This window comes from Cloeon dipterum, chromosome 1, assembly GCF_949628265.1.
Source record: "Cloeon dipterum chromosome 1, ieCloDipt1.1, whole genome shotgun sequence".
NCBI lineage: Eukaryota > Metazoa > Arthropoda > Insecta > Ephemeroptera > Baetidae > Cloeon > Cloeon dipterum.
The window spans coordinates 40,602,740-40,617,841 of NC_088786.1; the positions used below are offsets into that span (position 1 = coordinate 40,602,740).

At 37.8% G+C, this 15,102-nt stretch overlaps 3 protein-coding genes and 1 long non-coding RNA gene across 4 annotated transcripts; 3 read left to right on the forward strand and 1 right to left on the reverse strand.

Annotated features, from left to right (window-relative positions):
- Positions 1-780: 780 nt before the first annotated feature.
- Positions 781-1,178, forward strand: LOC135934010 (uncharacterized). The gene is made up of 3 exons (XR_010574050.1): positions 781-905; positions 964-1,028; positions 1,076-1,178. It is a non-coding gene; the product is annotated as an uncharacterized LOC135934010 (long non-coding RNA).
- Positions 1,179-1,593: 415 nt separating this feature from the next.
- On the forward strand, positions 1,594-3,172 carry LOC135934007 (uncharacterized). The gene is made up of 8 exons (XM_065475498.1): positions 1,594-1,658; positions 1,708-1,743; positions 1,794-1,911; positions 1,962-2,071; positions 2,146-2,220; positions 2,286-2,465; positions 2,525-2,621; positions 2,784-3,172. The coding sequence occupies exons 1-6, from the start codon at positions 1,605-1,607 to the stop codon at positions 2,352-2,354; spliced, it is 462 nt and encodes a 153-aa protein (XP_065331570.1). The 5' UTR covers positions 1,594-1,604; the 3' UTR covers positions 2,355-2,465; positions 2,525-2,621; positions 2,784-3,172.
- Positions 3,173-6,053: 2,881 nt separating this feature from the next.
- LOC135943214 (C-type lection lectoxin-Enh3-like) lies at positions 6,054-7,125 on the forward strand. The gene is made up of 4 exons (XM_065489675.1): positions 6,054-6,111; positions 6,159-6,433; positions 6,705-6,816; positions 6,872-7,125. The coding sequence occupies exons 1-4, from the start codon at positions 6,054-6,056 to the stop codon at positions 7,123-7,125; spliced, it is 699 nt and encodes a 232-aa protein (XP_065345747.1).
- A 6,253-nt stretch (positions 7,126-13,378) lies between these two features.
- Positions 13,379-14,556, reverse strand: LOC135943224 (uncharacterized). Its single transcript, XM_065489685.1, has 8 exons — positions 14,306-14,556; positions 14,178-14,242; positions 14,086-14,121; positions 13,913-14,030; positions 13,747-13,856; positions 13,621-13,695; positions 13,522-13,564; positions 13,379-13,476 (listed from the first exon to the last, which is right to left on the reverse strand). The coding sequence occupies exons 1-8, from the start codon at positions 14,343-14,345 to the stop codon at positions 13,379-13,381; spliced, it is 585 nt and encodes a 194-aa protein (XP_065345757.1). The 5' UTR covers positions 14,346-14,556.
- Positions 14,557-15,102: the final 546 nt, after the last annotated feature.

Below are 15,102 nucleotides of genomic sequence, written 5' to 3' on the forward strand. Positions count from 1 at the left end.
CCCGTCGATTGTCCCAAGGATTGCTTTATAAATGTTTGTGGCAAGAAAATTATGCTGCCTTGAATTTAATTTCTTTTAAAATTTGAAGGATTCTCTATTCGACTCGGCTGGAAACTTGATTAGTGATAATTTTTCTTTGATCAACAATTAAACAAAATAATTTTTAGATAAAACTTCTTACGGATTTTGGATAAACATCGGAAGCTACACCTATCTTTTGGGGAATAAGCCGGTTTTTATATTTAAATATTAAACTTCATCAAGATTTTTCTACAACTTTCATTCATAGATGAATTTTTTGGATAATTATCGGCAGTGCTGTGCATTGGGAATGGAGACCCTGAACCTGGACACAGCGGCGGAGCAACTAGGCCTGACAAACATGTCTCTCGGTTTCAAAAGTGAGCCAACTGTACTTATTTATTATACAATTTCCTAATTATTTCAATAATTTAGATGACTGGAAGGCGAATTTTAACTATTGGACCTCAGGCACTTGGAGAGGTTCTCCAGAAGGACATTTTTCATGGTGTGAGCCGTTCGGGCCAGCTATTTTCCCCCCAAATCTGACCTGGCAGCGCGGACAGCCCGACAATAAGGGTGGAAACGAGAGCTGCGTCCACTTCCGCTTCGTTCTGAACTCCACGGGAACCATTTTGACCGATAGAAGTTGCGACTACAAGTACATATTCGCGTGCAAGGTATATATTATACTCTATATAAATTGTTATATTAAAATGAATAATCCACAGGCTGAAATAAAACCAAATCCTAAGCCTTGCATTGCCTCGTGCCCTTCAGAAGTCTGCAAGCGAGATGTAAATGAACAAAATAAGATTTCATTAAATCGCTTAACAATTTCCTCTTTAAGAAAACAAAATTTGATTCAAATAATACCCTGATTGGTACGTGTTTGTTCTCTTTTCATCGCAAAGTGAATACTTTAATTATTACTATAATAAGGCTTCAACTTATACGGCAATTGGTACGAGGGATGTGGTCGGAACTTTTTAATCACCGCTGAATCGGTACATTTATGAATAAATTTACGCTAGAAATTAAATCTCGTCCTCAGGGAAACTGGACAACCGCCACTCGCCAGTGCTGCAGTATCGGAATGAACCTTGCGTCGATCGAATCCGCTGGAAAATTGGGTTGCTTTACCAAAATCGTCGAAAGTACGAACTATACAGCAATTTAAAAGTAAATTATTGAGATCTTCTACATTTAAGAATTCGGTAATGAATCTTACGGCGACTTCTGGCTGTCCGGCACCGACCTGGGGTGTCCTTCAGATTTTTGGTGGTGCTCCCTGAACAGGGGCTTTGACAATTCCGAATTAAAGTGGAAGGCAGGACACCCGAAGACAGACTTGGACTGCGTTTATCTTGAATCGAGGAATGGATCCGTCCTCTTGGCCTCTGCAGATTGCACAGAGAAGAAAAAGTATTTGTGCGAAGCCAGGAAAAAAGCGACGGTCCAAAAGGGAACTCAGCGCGAGTGCGCGGAAATCTGGAACATCACCACCAGTTAAAACCAAAAATATATTAATAGAAAATTTAAAGATACAGTTTTTCTGACCTCCAGAGGAAATCGACCTGTTAATGAATGCTGCCTCTTTTATCTCACCAACCACCACCATCTCTTTAGATCTGAAAGTATATACTAAAACAAACCTTTTGGTCAATTAAACTTATTTTATTTCAGTGTTTTTTGAAATGCATGGGAGTTGAGTTTGGAATGGTATTTAAATTTAATAAAATCTTCTCGCATAATAATATTTTATATTTTAGTTTGACCTGGGTATGTTGAGCAGCATCGCAACTCTGCGGCAGATAGAATTAGTGACCATGGACGATGCTGTCAAAATGGAGCAAGGATTTACTGCCTTCGATGCGTGCAGTGGCAAAAGTTTGTATTCTAATAAACTAGACACCTAGCAAACTTTGTTTTAAATGCAGAGTTTGACGACGAGTGCGTGACTGCCTACGAGACTTATAAATGCGGCCAAGAAAAGGCGCCGGATTTGGTCACGAAAATTGTCCAAAGAAATTTCGATAATGGATCAGTGGTAAGTCACTGCAAAAATAACAGTGTTTCTGCTTGAAATTGGATATCCAGATAATATTTTTTTGAATTTTGTAGTATTCACCGCCGTCACCGTGCGTTCCACCACGCCGAACTTGTTGGCTTACGGATTCGATTCCCTGCATTTTGAACGTACTAGAAAATTCCCCCCATTTAAAACTATAATATACTAAATTGAAATAATTGCACTTTCATAGCAAACTACGTATAACACGCTCTTCGTGGATCCGAATCCTTCGGGCACAGGCATGGCAATATTTATTTGAAATTACGTATTTCCTTAACAATCCCCGTGATTTAAAGATGGAAATGGATACGTGGGATACTATGGAAATAAGACGTTGTATTTTGGCAATATTAACAGTGGACAAGCTTTGGTACGTGATTAAGATATTGACAGTTTTGTATATTTACATATATAAATAATAATTTGTAGAATCCGGTGGACGCGTACAAACGCTGCTGTGCTCGTGGAATGCATCTCCTGGAACCTGAATCAATGGCCGAACTGACAGACCTTTTACGACCATATAGTATACGAATATACAATTAATTTTTTATCTGCAGTCTTTATAGAGATGCTCTTTAGCTTTCTTTGTTAGAAATTTCCTCGTTTTTAAAATATTGACAAATTCTCTTTATGTGACCTGAGACAGTCAGCTAAGAGAAAGGCTCAATTCATATTTGATTTTCAGCGGATGGATTGTATAATATGCGGGCGGTGATCGGCGACACAAGGTCGATCAACCAGACGCACGAGGTGTGGTGTCGCAGCGGACAGATGGTTTCGCAAGACTTGTTCATCCCCGGAGCTAACTGGTATCCGTGCTGGCAGTCGGTGGTCAGCGTGGTGGTAATCTCTCCACCGTGGATTGTCCACGAGTACTTGGAAGGCGAGAACATCTACAAGAGCTATCTCAACGGCACTTATAATGTACAAAAATTCCACTCCTTTATTTGTGTCAAACCGTAGTTGAAAACAAAAAATGCTTTGCTGTAAAATTTTTTTGGTGTGGGTGCAACAATTCTTTTCTTCTTTATGCTAATTAAGAAACTGCGACGTTGTACGGTGATTCTTGGTTTGTTTAGAGGGTTTTGACGCGTCCGATTATTATGAGTCATGTTTCTTTAAATAAAATTGGCATATCAATTGATGAAGTTTTCTTCTAACGACCCTGAAAACTTTAAACAAGAAAAAATCTGCTCCGTTTTTCCACAGTTTTCAATTTTATATGTTCCTTCAGGGATGTTAAAAATTATATAAACAATTGACTAATTTAATAAGAGATGTGAATTTGGCTTAATAATTTAGCGGCTTTCACTCCAGAGTGAAAATCTCAACAAATTTGGAATTTTAGAAATATTTCAGAGAAAAATTATCCTTTCTGCTATAAAGTTGAATATTTTGAAAACTTTATTGGCAAATGTTAAAACTATTACTACACCCAATTGGCCCGAGGGTGATTTCGACCCTATTTTCCTTCATTTGCCACCACCCCGCGTCGATTGCTCGCGGCTTTCTCGTTTTGCCGATATTTTTACACATGAAGATAGGGGAGTGTTTTTTAGAACCCTTTTAGGGCTTTAACTTAATTTGGGGAGCGGCTGTGCAAAGGTTTAAACCGACCCTGTATTAAAAGGAGCGCAACAAATAAAGAAGACTATGGTGCAACACAGAAAAAATAAGAAATTGATCAACGTGCACTATTATTTATCAGCTGGAAAAATTTCCGTAAAAATCGCTGCCGCACAGCACGTCCAACTGGCTGCGACAGGAAGTAGCGTCGATGACGAACCATTAAATTGTAACAACGGAGGAGCACTTAAATGCAGTTTTTATTTTACTAAAAAAAATTAAGAAATTATTTCGTGAATAATTCTAATACTCTGATAGCTCGGATTAAAATCATATCTTATACAAATCATAGTTACATAACATTCTTTTCCACGAGAAATATCACTCTATGTTTTTACTGGAAAAATACGGCCAACCAAACAGGATGCTCTGGCTCTGAGCGATGCGGCCGATGAAAACGGATGTCAGAAAGGTAGCGCGCAGTAAAATGTAAGCAAATTTTCACTGCAAAAGCACCAGCATCAAACAGAGAAGATGCAGAATGCAAAGTTGCTAAAGAAGGATCATATTCTTCTAATCCTCAAATCTCCATAATGAAAAACCGAAAAGAAAAAAATTAAGGATTTTAAGCATTTTTTGACATAATTATTGTATTTACGTTTAGTATTTGTAAAAAACGATTTAATTATTTAAGATCTAAAAGTTCTTGGACGGAGAAATTTCCTTGTACAATTTCTGCCGTGAATAATTGAATATTTTAAAGCCATATGAGATGCATTGAAACAGGAAACCAGACATATGACTAATACGTGAGCTCGAACGCCATATAGAATAAAATTCAATTTTTCATTACCTCTATCTCAGTAGAGCCACAGCATCAGGCATGAAAACGACATGAATATCGTATATTGGTGCTTGATTTTCACAATTCTTATTGGAATTGGCGAAGCTAGAAATCAAGTAAGTGCATTAATCGTGTATTAATTTTACTTGGGATGAAAACTAAATTAAATACTAGCCTAAACAGAAAAGCAAAATAAAGTCGATCAGAATTCATGTTCGCGGAGGAAATTCAGGTATTTAAAAATGACGCTTTTTAAATTGGTACTAATTTCAAGTGTCAATAAGCAGCTCCGATCAAAATTCAACTTCCGAAGAAAATTCGGAGGAAAAATATCATCAGGTGTTGCGGATTTAGAAGATGCGAAGCGTCAAATGTGACGGTGAACAGAAGAATTACGACATCACCAAAAGGCAAAAAGGTAAATAATACGGCCAATATTAAATTATTTATCTGGATGCTTTTGCGCATTAATAAATAATTATAAGGAAAATGAAATGGGGCCAACAACGTTGATTGGCTACGTGTCCACTGCATCAGGGGGCTCTGACGGGATACAGGATTCTCGGAAAATAAATGACGAACCAGCAACAACGGAAGTTAGCAGCGGACCGAGTACTGCATGAGCAAACTCACAGAGAGGAAAATAATTTTTAAAAATTCATTTCAAGCCCCTGAAAACCTGGACGGTATTCTGGAAAAGAGCACTCCTGGAGTGCCTGGAGAACCTGAAACTACGTCTCGAGGCACTTCAATAATAAGTCAAGGAAATAACCCGGTCGATTTCAATCCTTCAACACCGCCGGGCGGAACATCCCCTGATTCCTTTAGTCCGACCTCAATTAACGCAGGCAGTGGCGCCACGACCAACACCCTCGTCACCATTTTGCCCTCGTCGACTGCTGGTCCAGCCCAAGTTTTATCTTCATTTGCAACAACCACAGCAATTCCTTTATTTAAATCAACAACCATATCATCCTTCTCGACACAATCAAAAGTCGCAGTTCTGACTCAACTTACAACACTAACAATTTCAAGCGCTACTTCAAAAACTGTTGATTCAACCAACCAATTAAAATCTACAACAACTACTACGACTACTATCACAACTACAACAACAACAACAACAACTACGGTATATCATTCGGTGAAAGTTCAGATAAGCCTTATTTTAATAAAAATATTTCTAGCCTCCTCCCTGTCATTTGACTTGCGATAATTTCAATAATTTCTTGGCGGTAAAAAAATTATCTTTATCGAGTCAAAATTTTAACTTTCTCTCTCACGCCTTGTCAAGAAAAATCCCACGAAACCGCCTGATAAAAGTTTAAGATCACTTAATAAATTGATAGAAACTTTATTAATTTGAAAAATTTGTAGCACACGGCTCAGTTCTCAGCTCATCAAACTGCAACAGCAGAAAATATTTCGTCTCAACTATTACCGTTAGTATTTATTAAATTGGTTGGGAAATTAAGACGAGATAAGCAAGTTAAAATTAAATAGGCGTCGAGAAACGAAGCAGCGTTGCGTTGCAAGGCGTTGGACATGATACTTTTAGCTGTCACTTCAATCGAGGAATTGAACTGTCTTGCCAGTTTTAAAGGTTTTAAAATATAATTGAATTCAATTAAAATTAACTAAAAACCGTAGCTGGCACGTATTGGACGAGCGGCTCGAATGAAGATGAGAACTGCGACACGCATAAAAAGTACGCGTGGTGCTCGACGGGCAACAATGTTTCCTCCACTCTCATCTCATCGCCGGACTTTTGGCTCAACAATACTTCGTCCTCCCTGGAGCGCTGTCTGGCGCTCGTCAATACTGCCGATCCTAAAACGCAGGGGTTGGTGCACAGAAAGTGCGACGACGCTCTCAACTACATCTGCCAAATCCCGGTTGAATGTCCGCAGCTTTTTCCGAAAAATGTTTCAATTTCTTTAATACCATGATCCAAAGCTCTAAAAGTTACTTTTATTTCCAGGATTCCCTTTTTGACCCTGATGGAAACTTGATAAGTAAAAGAAACGATTTTAAATGTTACAAATACATGAATTTAATTCATATTTAATAAAGACAAGACTTCCTACGGATTTTGGATCACAATCGGCAATTATACTTATCTCCTCGGAAACAAGCCGGTAAAAATATACTTCTCAACATTATGAACATGGATTAAGAAATGATTTTCCTGGTAAGATGACTTGGCTTTCCAACTGGAAACAGTGCTGCGCTTTAGGAATGGAAACTCTCAACATTGATAACGTGGCCGAGCAACTAGGGCTTACTAATATGACTAAAGTTTACAAAGGTAATGTTTTCAGACTTAAATAATAATCTTATATATTAAGATTTGAAATACGTAGACAACTGGAAGGCCATTTTCAATTACTGGACGTCCGGCATCGCGAGTAAGGGTTCAGCAGAGCGGCAGTGGTCGTGGTGCGAGTCCACGGGACCCACAATTTTCGCCCCTGGACTCAGGTGGGAATCTGGCCAGCCCGACAATGCTGGAGGCAGCGAGAATTGTGTCCACTTTCGCTTCGTTCTCAACGACACAGGAACCATCATGACCGACAGAAATTGCTCCAATAGATATATTTTCGCCTGCAAGGTGTGATTTATTTTATGCAATTGTTTTTAAAATAAATTATAAACATGCACAGATGCAGATAGCAGCAGCTCCAGCTAAGCCCTGCGTGGCTTCGTGTCCTAAAAAGGTCTGCCAGAGAGATGTAAAATAATAATTGCTTTATAAATATTGTTTTGACTATATTAATTTCTATGACAGCCGGCTTATTTTAATAAGGACACGAAAGGAAATCAATTTTTAATCAGTATGAATTTGATTTTCTTATTTAAATGAAAATTGAAAAAGATAACAATTTAGATTTCACGAGTTACGGCAATTGGTACGACGGATGTGGCAGAAACTTTTTAACTTACGGCTTGAAAGAGGTGAAGAATGAGTTTTGATTTAGGCATTTCAATAATTAAAATTCGTCCAGTTGAACTGGGCAGCTGCCAGGGATAAGTGCTGTGACATTGGCTTGACCCTGGCCTCGATGGAAACTGCCGGAAAATCAAGTTGCTTCTCAAAAATCGTCTCAAGTAAAGAAAATTAATTAAATAATCCATTCGAGCGTTGTTCTAGCAGCCTAAACTAATCCAGCTATAACTTTTAAGTCTCATGAATCCATTACCACTGTCAAAAATGCAGTTTCGTAGCGTCTTTGTCGTAGCGTATATCAGTTTTCAAAAATTTTAGAGTACGCCCCGGCCACATTTGGTGACTTCTGGCTCTCGGGAACTGACCTAAATTGTTCACCCAACTTCCGGTGGTGCACATTGGACCGAGATTTCGTAGATTCTGAGCTCAAGTGGAAGGCTGGACATCCTCAAGCAGGTCTGGACTGCGTTTATCTCGAAGTTCGAAACGGATCCGTGCTGCTTGCCTCCGCCAACTGTGCCGAAAATAAAACTTTCCTTTGCGAAGTGCGAAAGAAAGCCACCGCCCAAAAAGCCATGCAGACCGAATGTGCAGAAACTTGGGACATCACTAGTGGTACACTAAATAAATAAAATTTAATAAGCCTAGAAATTTTAATCAATTTTTTTCTCACGTCAGAACAAATTGACTTGCTTTTGAACGCCAGCACTTTCCTTACGGCAGATATCTCGCTCAATTTGAAAGTTGGCATTAAATTTCTCTCTTTTTCTCCAAATATACTTCTTTTTAATCATTCCAGTGCTTCTTGAAATGCATTGGAATTGAAATAGGAATGGTAATTAATTTATTGCAAGTTTAATCAGGAATTAAAATGTTTTATCTTCAGTTTGACATCGGAGCGTTGAACAGCATTGCGACATTGCGCCAAATTGAGTTGGTGTCGCAACCCTAGTAACCACTCAATGCTGATTCAAAATTGAATCAAGGCTGACATTCAAGGGCGTCAAATCTGATTCAAGGTTGACGTCAAGATTGATTCAATATCTGGAATGGTCCTTTTTTTCTTTGATCTAGACTTGAATCAATCTTGAATTTCAAAGTCAGCCAAAAATTCCCCTTGCGGGTATTAAACTTTTTTCGCATTGTTTTTCGTTAAATCACGTTTCTAACTTAAGTTTGTTTTCCTTGATGTCAAGACCAAATCAACAAAGAATCAAGGCTGAATTTCAAAATTAAATCAATTGGTTTAATTCTTTCAAAATTCAATTATTATTTTATTCATTTCAAAACATATCAGACATTTTCACTATTTGCTTTGTTTATTCTTTAAAACTTATTCATAACATATCGTTACAGTGCTTCTTGAAATGTGTTGGGGTCGAAATAGGAATGGTATTGATTTTTTAAATCTTTAAAAGAATATCCGGGTCAAATGTTCATGCTGGGTGTTTCCAGTGGGAAGAGATTATGAAATCATTGCGGTTATTTCTTCATTTTATTTAATTTTTATTCTTGTTCGAGGGACTCCCTGACGTCTTACTTGTGTTTTCTATGAGCTTTAACTTTCCTATATTTAGAAAAATAACTTAAGTCTGCTTTACTGGGAAAGGTTATTTAATTTTTCCCAAATCTGGTGATTATTACACCTTATAACCCCAAAAACGTCTCAAAAGTTAAAATAAACTAAAAAAAATGAAAACTCTCCAAGAAATATAATTTTTTATAGTTCGACATTGGAGGCCTGAATCTTATAGCTTCATTGCGGCAAATAGAACTCGTCTCCCAAGAGGAACCTGAGAGGATGGAACAAGGATTCGTCGCTTTTGACAGCTGCAGTGACAAAAGTTTGACTGCCCGGTTTATTTTTTAATTAACTATATTTTTTCACATGAAAATTTAGAGAATGATGATGAATGCGTGATTGCGTACGAAACTTACAAGTGCGGACAGGAAAAAGCACCCGATTTGGTCTCAGCAATCATTACCAATAATCACGACAATGACACAATCGTTAAATCAATTAAAATCTATTTTTTCAATTAATTTTCGAACAAATTTCAGTACTCTCCTCCAACGCCGTGCGTTCCAAGACGTCGAACTTGTTGGCTCTCGGATTCATATCCCTGCGAAATTAACGTATTTCTACGTACCTCATTTTTTTGCGAGCACAAAATTTAATTTGTTTTTGTAGCAAACAGCTATCGATAATCCAGCCGGTGATATTAAATGATAATAGCTGAAAATTCTTCGTCTAACTTCTTTTTTTAATTCTAGATAATGATGGCAAGTGGATAACAATAGCAGCGGCAAATAGTAGATCATTCTATTTCGGAAGAATTATTAAAACTGGTGGAATGTGGGTAAGAATTATAAATAGAATGCTCTCTATCACAGCAGCTCAAACACGAAATGACAGAATCCGGTCGATGCGTTCAAACATTGCTGTGGTCTAGGACTTAAGTTCTATGAGCCTGAAACTCTGGAAGATGTAATGTTGATTCAAGATATAAGTGGTATGACCTTTTAGTAAATTATTACATTTCTTTCCTTTTGCCTATACATGGTTTGGGGTCTTATTTATCAGAGAGCGTTGCATGTTTTTGCCCCTTGTTATTAAATCCCAGCAAGAAGTTGGATATCCTTCAGGATATCCAGATCGAACAGCCTAATTCGTATGTCACAGGCGGATATCCTCGGATATCAAATTTCTTTCCGGGATTGGATATCAACATTTCGAGGCTCTTCTGTGTCGGAATTAGCGAAGCCAGCCGCGCCTCGACCGTTGTAGCCCAGTAAGAAACTAAGACATCCTTCAGGATTCAAAGGATATCCGGATGATATACTTTTAAACAGCCTCTATGTCATATGGCAGATATCTTCAGATATCCAATTTCTTGCTGGTTGTTTGTTGCACTTTTCGAATGCCATTTTCTCGGCCGCTTTTTTTCGTTTTGCGACATTTATACGTCACGGTTGGCTTCATCAATTACGACACACTACGCAAACTCAGGGCTCAGCGAATTATAGACTACCTGAGCAGCCCTCTTAAGATATATCTTTCTCACTTTGTATAGGAGTGATTAACAACGTGCTAGTGGGCGAGACAAGGTCAGTCAACCAGACGCACGAGGCATGGTGCCACAGCGGCCGTGTTTTGCCGGACAGTGTGTACAGCAGCCATGTGGATTCGGAGAGGTACACGTGCGAGCAGGCGGTCATCGTGGGCAGTGCGTCCTACGAAGGAATCGTAGTTCTGACCAACGGAATGAAAAACCTGCTCGACTATTACATCAACCCGTCGAAATACGCGTCTCCGATGAACACATTTTACACCTTTATTTGCGTCAAACCTTAATTGATTTTTTGTTGGCTTTGTTTTCTTTTAATATGGAAGCTTATGAAGGTTTGACCGCATTTAAACTATACACAATGGTGGGGGCATAACTTAAAATCCTTTGTCTTGCATGACAGACAAATATTTGGGGTTTTGTTAGCTATACAATTTTTGCTGATGTGAGTTAATTCTTTGGGGAGTTTTTCAAGTTGTTTATATTTTTTGGTTAAATAATGAGCACACAGTGAAGGGCGTTTAGTCAACCTTTAACTAAAAAATGTGGCACAATGTCAAAGGTTTTGTCACTATATATTATCACCGAAATTTTAAAACTGTTTAATATACGATAAATCAAGAAGGTCGCAATAAATAATGCAGTGTGTACCTAATAAACGTCCAACCAAATGTTTTATTAAATCCATTATATCAAATATCAAGCACCAAAATATGATGTTCATTGTGCTTTCATGCCAACTGTGTGGCTTTATACTGACGAGTCAACTGTAAAATGAATTTCATTGTGGCATGCGAGCTCACGTAGTCGTATGGGCATCATTCGCATTATTTCCTGTTTCACAAGCTGAAGAAAAATTCAACTTTTAAATGTCAAATTCAATCGTAGATTTCTTTCTTTTTCTAAGAACTTTTGATCTTATACTTAATACATTTCTATTTAAAAAATATATCCAAGAAATGTCTACTTCTCATCTTCATAAATAATATGTTTGGTTCATTTTTCCGTTGGTGCATTATATAGATAAGAGAGAGATTAGAGGGTAGAACACCTTAATTCCCTAGCAATTTTGCATCTTGCAGCTCCTCTGTTGTAGCAGAAGCTGGTGCTCTTGCAGGGAAAATTTAATTTGTATTTTACTGCGCGTTCGCTCCTGCTGGCATCCGTTTTCGTTGGCTTCGTGGGAGCTTCCTGTTCGATTGGCCGCATTTGTTGTTGCTCCTCTGCGATGTTGCAATGCGGTGCGTCATCAGCGGTACTTCCTGTCGCAGCTGATCGACGCGCGTTGCTCGGCAGCGATTTTGATGTGAATTTTGCCTGGCAAGCCTTATTATTGCAGGCAATAAATATTTATAAGATTGGTTTGTTAATTACTTTTCTATGTGAATGCTAATTGTTTTATTTCAAATTTCAAATTGTTGTAACGTATTCTGAATTTTGTTTTGTTAAAGACCGTCTTTGACGAATTTTCTGAGCATTTACGCAAACATATAGTTCAATCAATCAATTTATTTTAAGCACAAGTTGGGTACAACAGATTATATAATATTTGGACAGTCAATTAGATGGCAATTTTGCAGCTTGGGTCTGGCTCATCTGATTTCTGTCACATAGCTCAGAAAAGTATAGATAAGTCCATGTTCTTAATCACAAATTTTACAAACACATTCTAGAAGAGCCTCACTATGGAATTTTTTCACTTTAAACAGAAGATAATGGAAGCCATGACAAGCATGCCGTATGTTAACGTGTGCATGTTTGAGTAGCACACGGCTTTCTAACTCTGGTCAACCAAACTTATAATTAAAAATGATTTAAAATTAGCATAGGACAATGTCAAAGTTTTCTCACGATATATACATATGTATTCTTACCCCGTCCCCAAAAGTTGAGATGTACGCGCAACAATGACAGTAACAAATAAGCTGAGGACAACTTTTTTACTGTTGCTTCCTCTTTGGGGTGTTTTTATTTCTTTCCCTCTACAGCTTGATGAAATTATACGCGTTTAAGTCAAAAATAATTTAATTTTAGCATAACACCATATCAAAAATTTGTCTCACTATATAAAAGCGCCTATAAATCCTAAATTGTGAATGATTAATATGACATAAATGAAGAGGTAACAGAAAATTTTAAAGAAAGAATCAATTTAAAAACAAACAAAATATTTTTATTAAATCCTTATTTATCCCGTTTGAAACAAAAACCACAAATAAAAAAAAAGGAATCCAAACATCCCTGTCTTAAGGTTTCACACAAACGTAAGTATTGAGAATGTTCATTGGGGAAGCATGTTTGTCCCGGTTGTAGAAGTAGTCCAGGACGTTTTCTTCCATATAAGTGTAGGGCAAGATTTTACCGTAATACGGATTAAACACGACGAGGGACTCGACGCACGGGTACCTTGAAGCCTGTCCTTCCACGGCATATAAGTCGTCGGGTAAAACAAAGCCGCTGCCACACCAAGCCTCGTGCGTCTGGTTCACCGCCACAGTTTCGCCCACAAGAATTTGACCTAAACCTGTGTACACAAAAGAAGAATAAAAATGAAGGACAAAGGACTCAAAATATATTAAAGATAAACGGCTAAAGATCAAAAGTACGAAAATTTTACCTAAAATGGATTTTATTTGTTAAAAACTACTAGAGAAAATATATAGATTGGGCAGTCTTTTGGCCGATTTTGTCACAACCTAGAATATAAAAATTGGCAGAACTTACTCGAAATTTGTCTCATCAAAACCATATCCTCAAGAGTTTCAGGCTCAAATAATTTCAATCCGAGCTCACAGCAATGTTTAAAGGCTTTAACCGGGTCCTAATATATCTCAATAAGATTTGCAGAAAATATATTAGAATATCTTAATCCTTACTGATAATCCCCCATCATCATAAAATCCGGAGTAAAATGTCCTAGTGTTTTGCAAAGTAATCCATTGGCCATGATCATCTTAAAGAAAATTATTAAGTATAATCGAGAAGAAAATTAATATACCTTTTTTATCTGGGTCAGAGTTTAGCCTGTCAATGGCTGTTTGCTGCAGATTTCAATCAATTTCCACAATACATAAAATAAGGTGTAAAAATTAAATACGTTTTTTATGCAGGGATACACATCCGAAAGCCAACACGTTCGGCGCATTGGAACGCACGGAGTCGGGGGACTCAGCTGCAAAACATAATTTAATGCTAACATAACACTCAATATTATATTGAATACGATCGTATCGTTGCCGAAATTGTTCGAAATGATGTTCGAGACAAGATCAGGCGCTTCCTGCTGGCCGCATTTGTAAGTTTCATAAGCAGTCACGCACTCGTCGTCAAACTCTGATTATTTCTTTGATTTAGACATTTTGCTGGGAATTTAATAAAAAAAATCAAACTTTTGCCGCCGCAGGTGTCGTAGGCAACAAATCCGTGCTCCATTTTTTCAGGCTCCTCTTGCGACACCAACTCAATTTGGCGCAATGTCGCAATGCTGTTCAATGCTCCGATGTCAAACTGCGCGGTGAAAATATTGTATATTTTCTGATTAAACTTATAATTAATTAATTACCATCCCTATTTCGATTCCAACGCATTTCAAGAAGCACTGGAATGATTAAAAAGAAGTATATTTTGAGAAAAAGAGAGAAATTTAATGCCAACTTTCAAATTGAGCGAGATATCTGCCGTAAGAAAAGTGCTGGCGTTCAAGAGCAAGTCAATTTGTTCTGACGTGAGAAAAAAATTGATTAAAATTTCTAGGCTTATTAAATTTTATTTATTTAGTGTACCACTAGTGATGTCCCAAGTTTCTGCACATTCGGTCTGCATGGCTTTTTGGGCGGTGGCTTTCTTTCGCACTTCGCAAAGGAAAGTTTTATTTTCGGCACAGTTGGCGGAGGCAAGCAGCACGGATCCGTTTCGAACTTCGAGATAAACGCAGTCCAGACCTGCTTGAGGATGTCCAGCCTTCCACTTGAGCTCAGAATCAACGAAATCTCGGTCCAATGTGCACCACCGGAAGTTGGACGAACAATTTAGGTCAGTTCCCGAGAGCCAGAAGTCACCAAAAGTGTCCGGAGCGTACTCTAAATTTATGTAGACCGTTTTATATTGGAAAGAAACTCGGAAACTATATTTTTTACAGTTTTGGCAAAAGTTTCCTAAAGAGTTATGTTAAGCTAAATTAGGTGAGGTTCCTTACAAACACTCAGACGCAACGTTCTAAAATAAAGAGCACAAAAAAGATGGCGGTGACTAATATGAGAAGAGGGGTTGGAAGCTTTTTTGTGGAAATTCGTACTATGTTTTATACAAGAAACCACTCTATAGTAACGCACTTTACTGCGTAACCTATAATTTGTTCCTCAGGAATCGATTGTTCATAAAGTTATTCAAATTTCAATGGATTAAGTGTAATTATCTTTACTGGAGGCGATTTTTGAGAAGCAACTTGATTTTCCGGCAGTTTCCATCGAGGCCAGGGTCAAGCCAATGTCACAGCACTTATCCCTGGCAGCTGCCCAGCTCAACTGGATGATTTTTAATCATTGAAATGCCTACATCAAAACTAAATCTTCACCTTTTT

Coding starts and splice junctions, on each gene's coding strand:
- LOC135934007 (XM_065475498.1), top strand. CDS start 1,605: ATGAATGCTGCCTCTTTTATCTCACCAACCACCACCATCTCTTTAGAT. Junction 1,659..1,707: donor CCATCTCTTTAGATCTGAAA/GTATATACTAAA, acceptor ATTTTATTTCAG/TGTTTTTTGAAATGCATGGG. Junction 1,912..1,961: donor CGATGCGTGCAGTGGCAAAA/GTTTGTATTCTA, acceptor TTTTAAATGCAG/AGTTTGACGACGAGTGCGTG.
- LOC135943224 (XM_065489685.1), bottom strand. CDS start 14,345: ATGCAGACCGAATGTGCAGAAACTTGGGACATCACTAGTG. Junction 14,122..14,177: donor ATATCTCGCTCAATTTGAAA/GTTGGCATTAAA, acceptor TAATCATTCCAG/TGCTTCTTGAAATGCGTTGG. Junction 13,696..13,746: donor ATTTCGGCAACGATACGATC/GTATTCAATATA, acceptor TATGTTTTGCAG/CTGAGTCCCCCGACTCCGTG.
- LOC135943214 (XM_065489675.1), top strand. CDS start 6,054: ATGATACTTTTAGCTGTCACTTCAATCGAGGAATTGAACTGTCTTGCC. Junction 6,112..6,158: donor CTGTCTTGCCAGTTTTAAAG/GTTTTAAAATAT, acceptor TAAAAACCGTAG/CTGGCACGTATTGGACGAGC. Junction 6,817..6,871: donor TATGACTAAAGTTTACAAAG/GTAATGTTTTCA, acceptor TGAAATACGTAG/ACAACTGGAAGGCCATTTTC.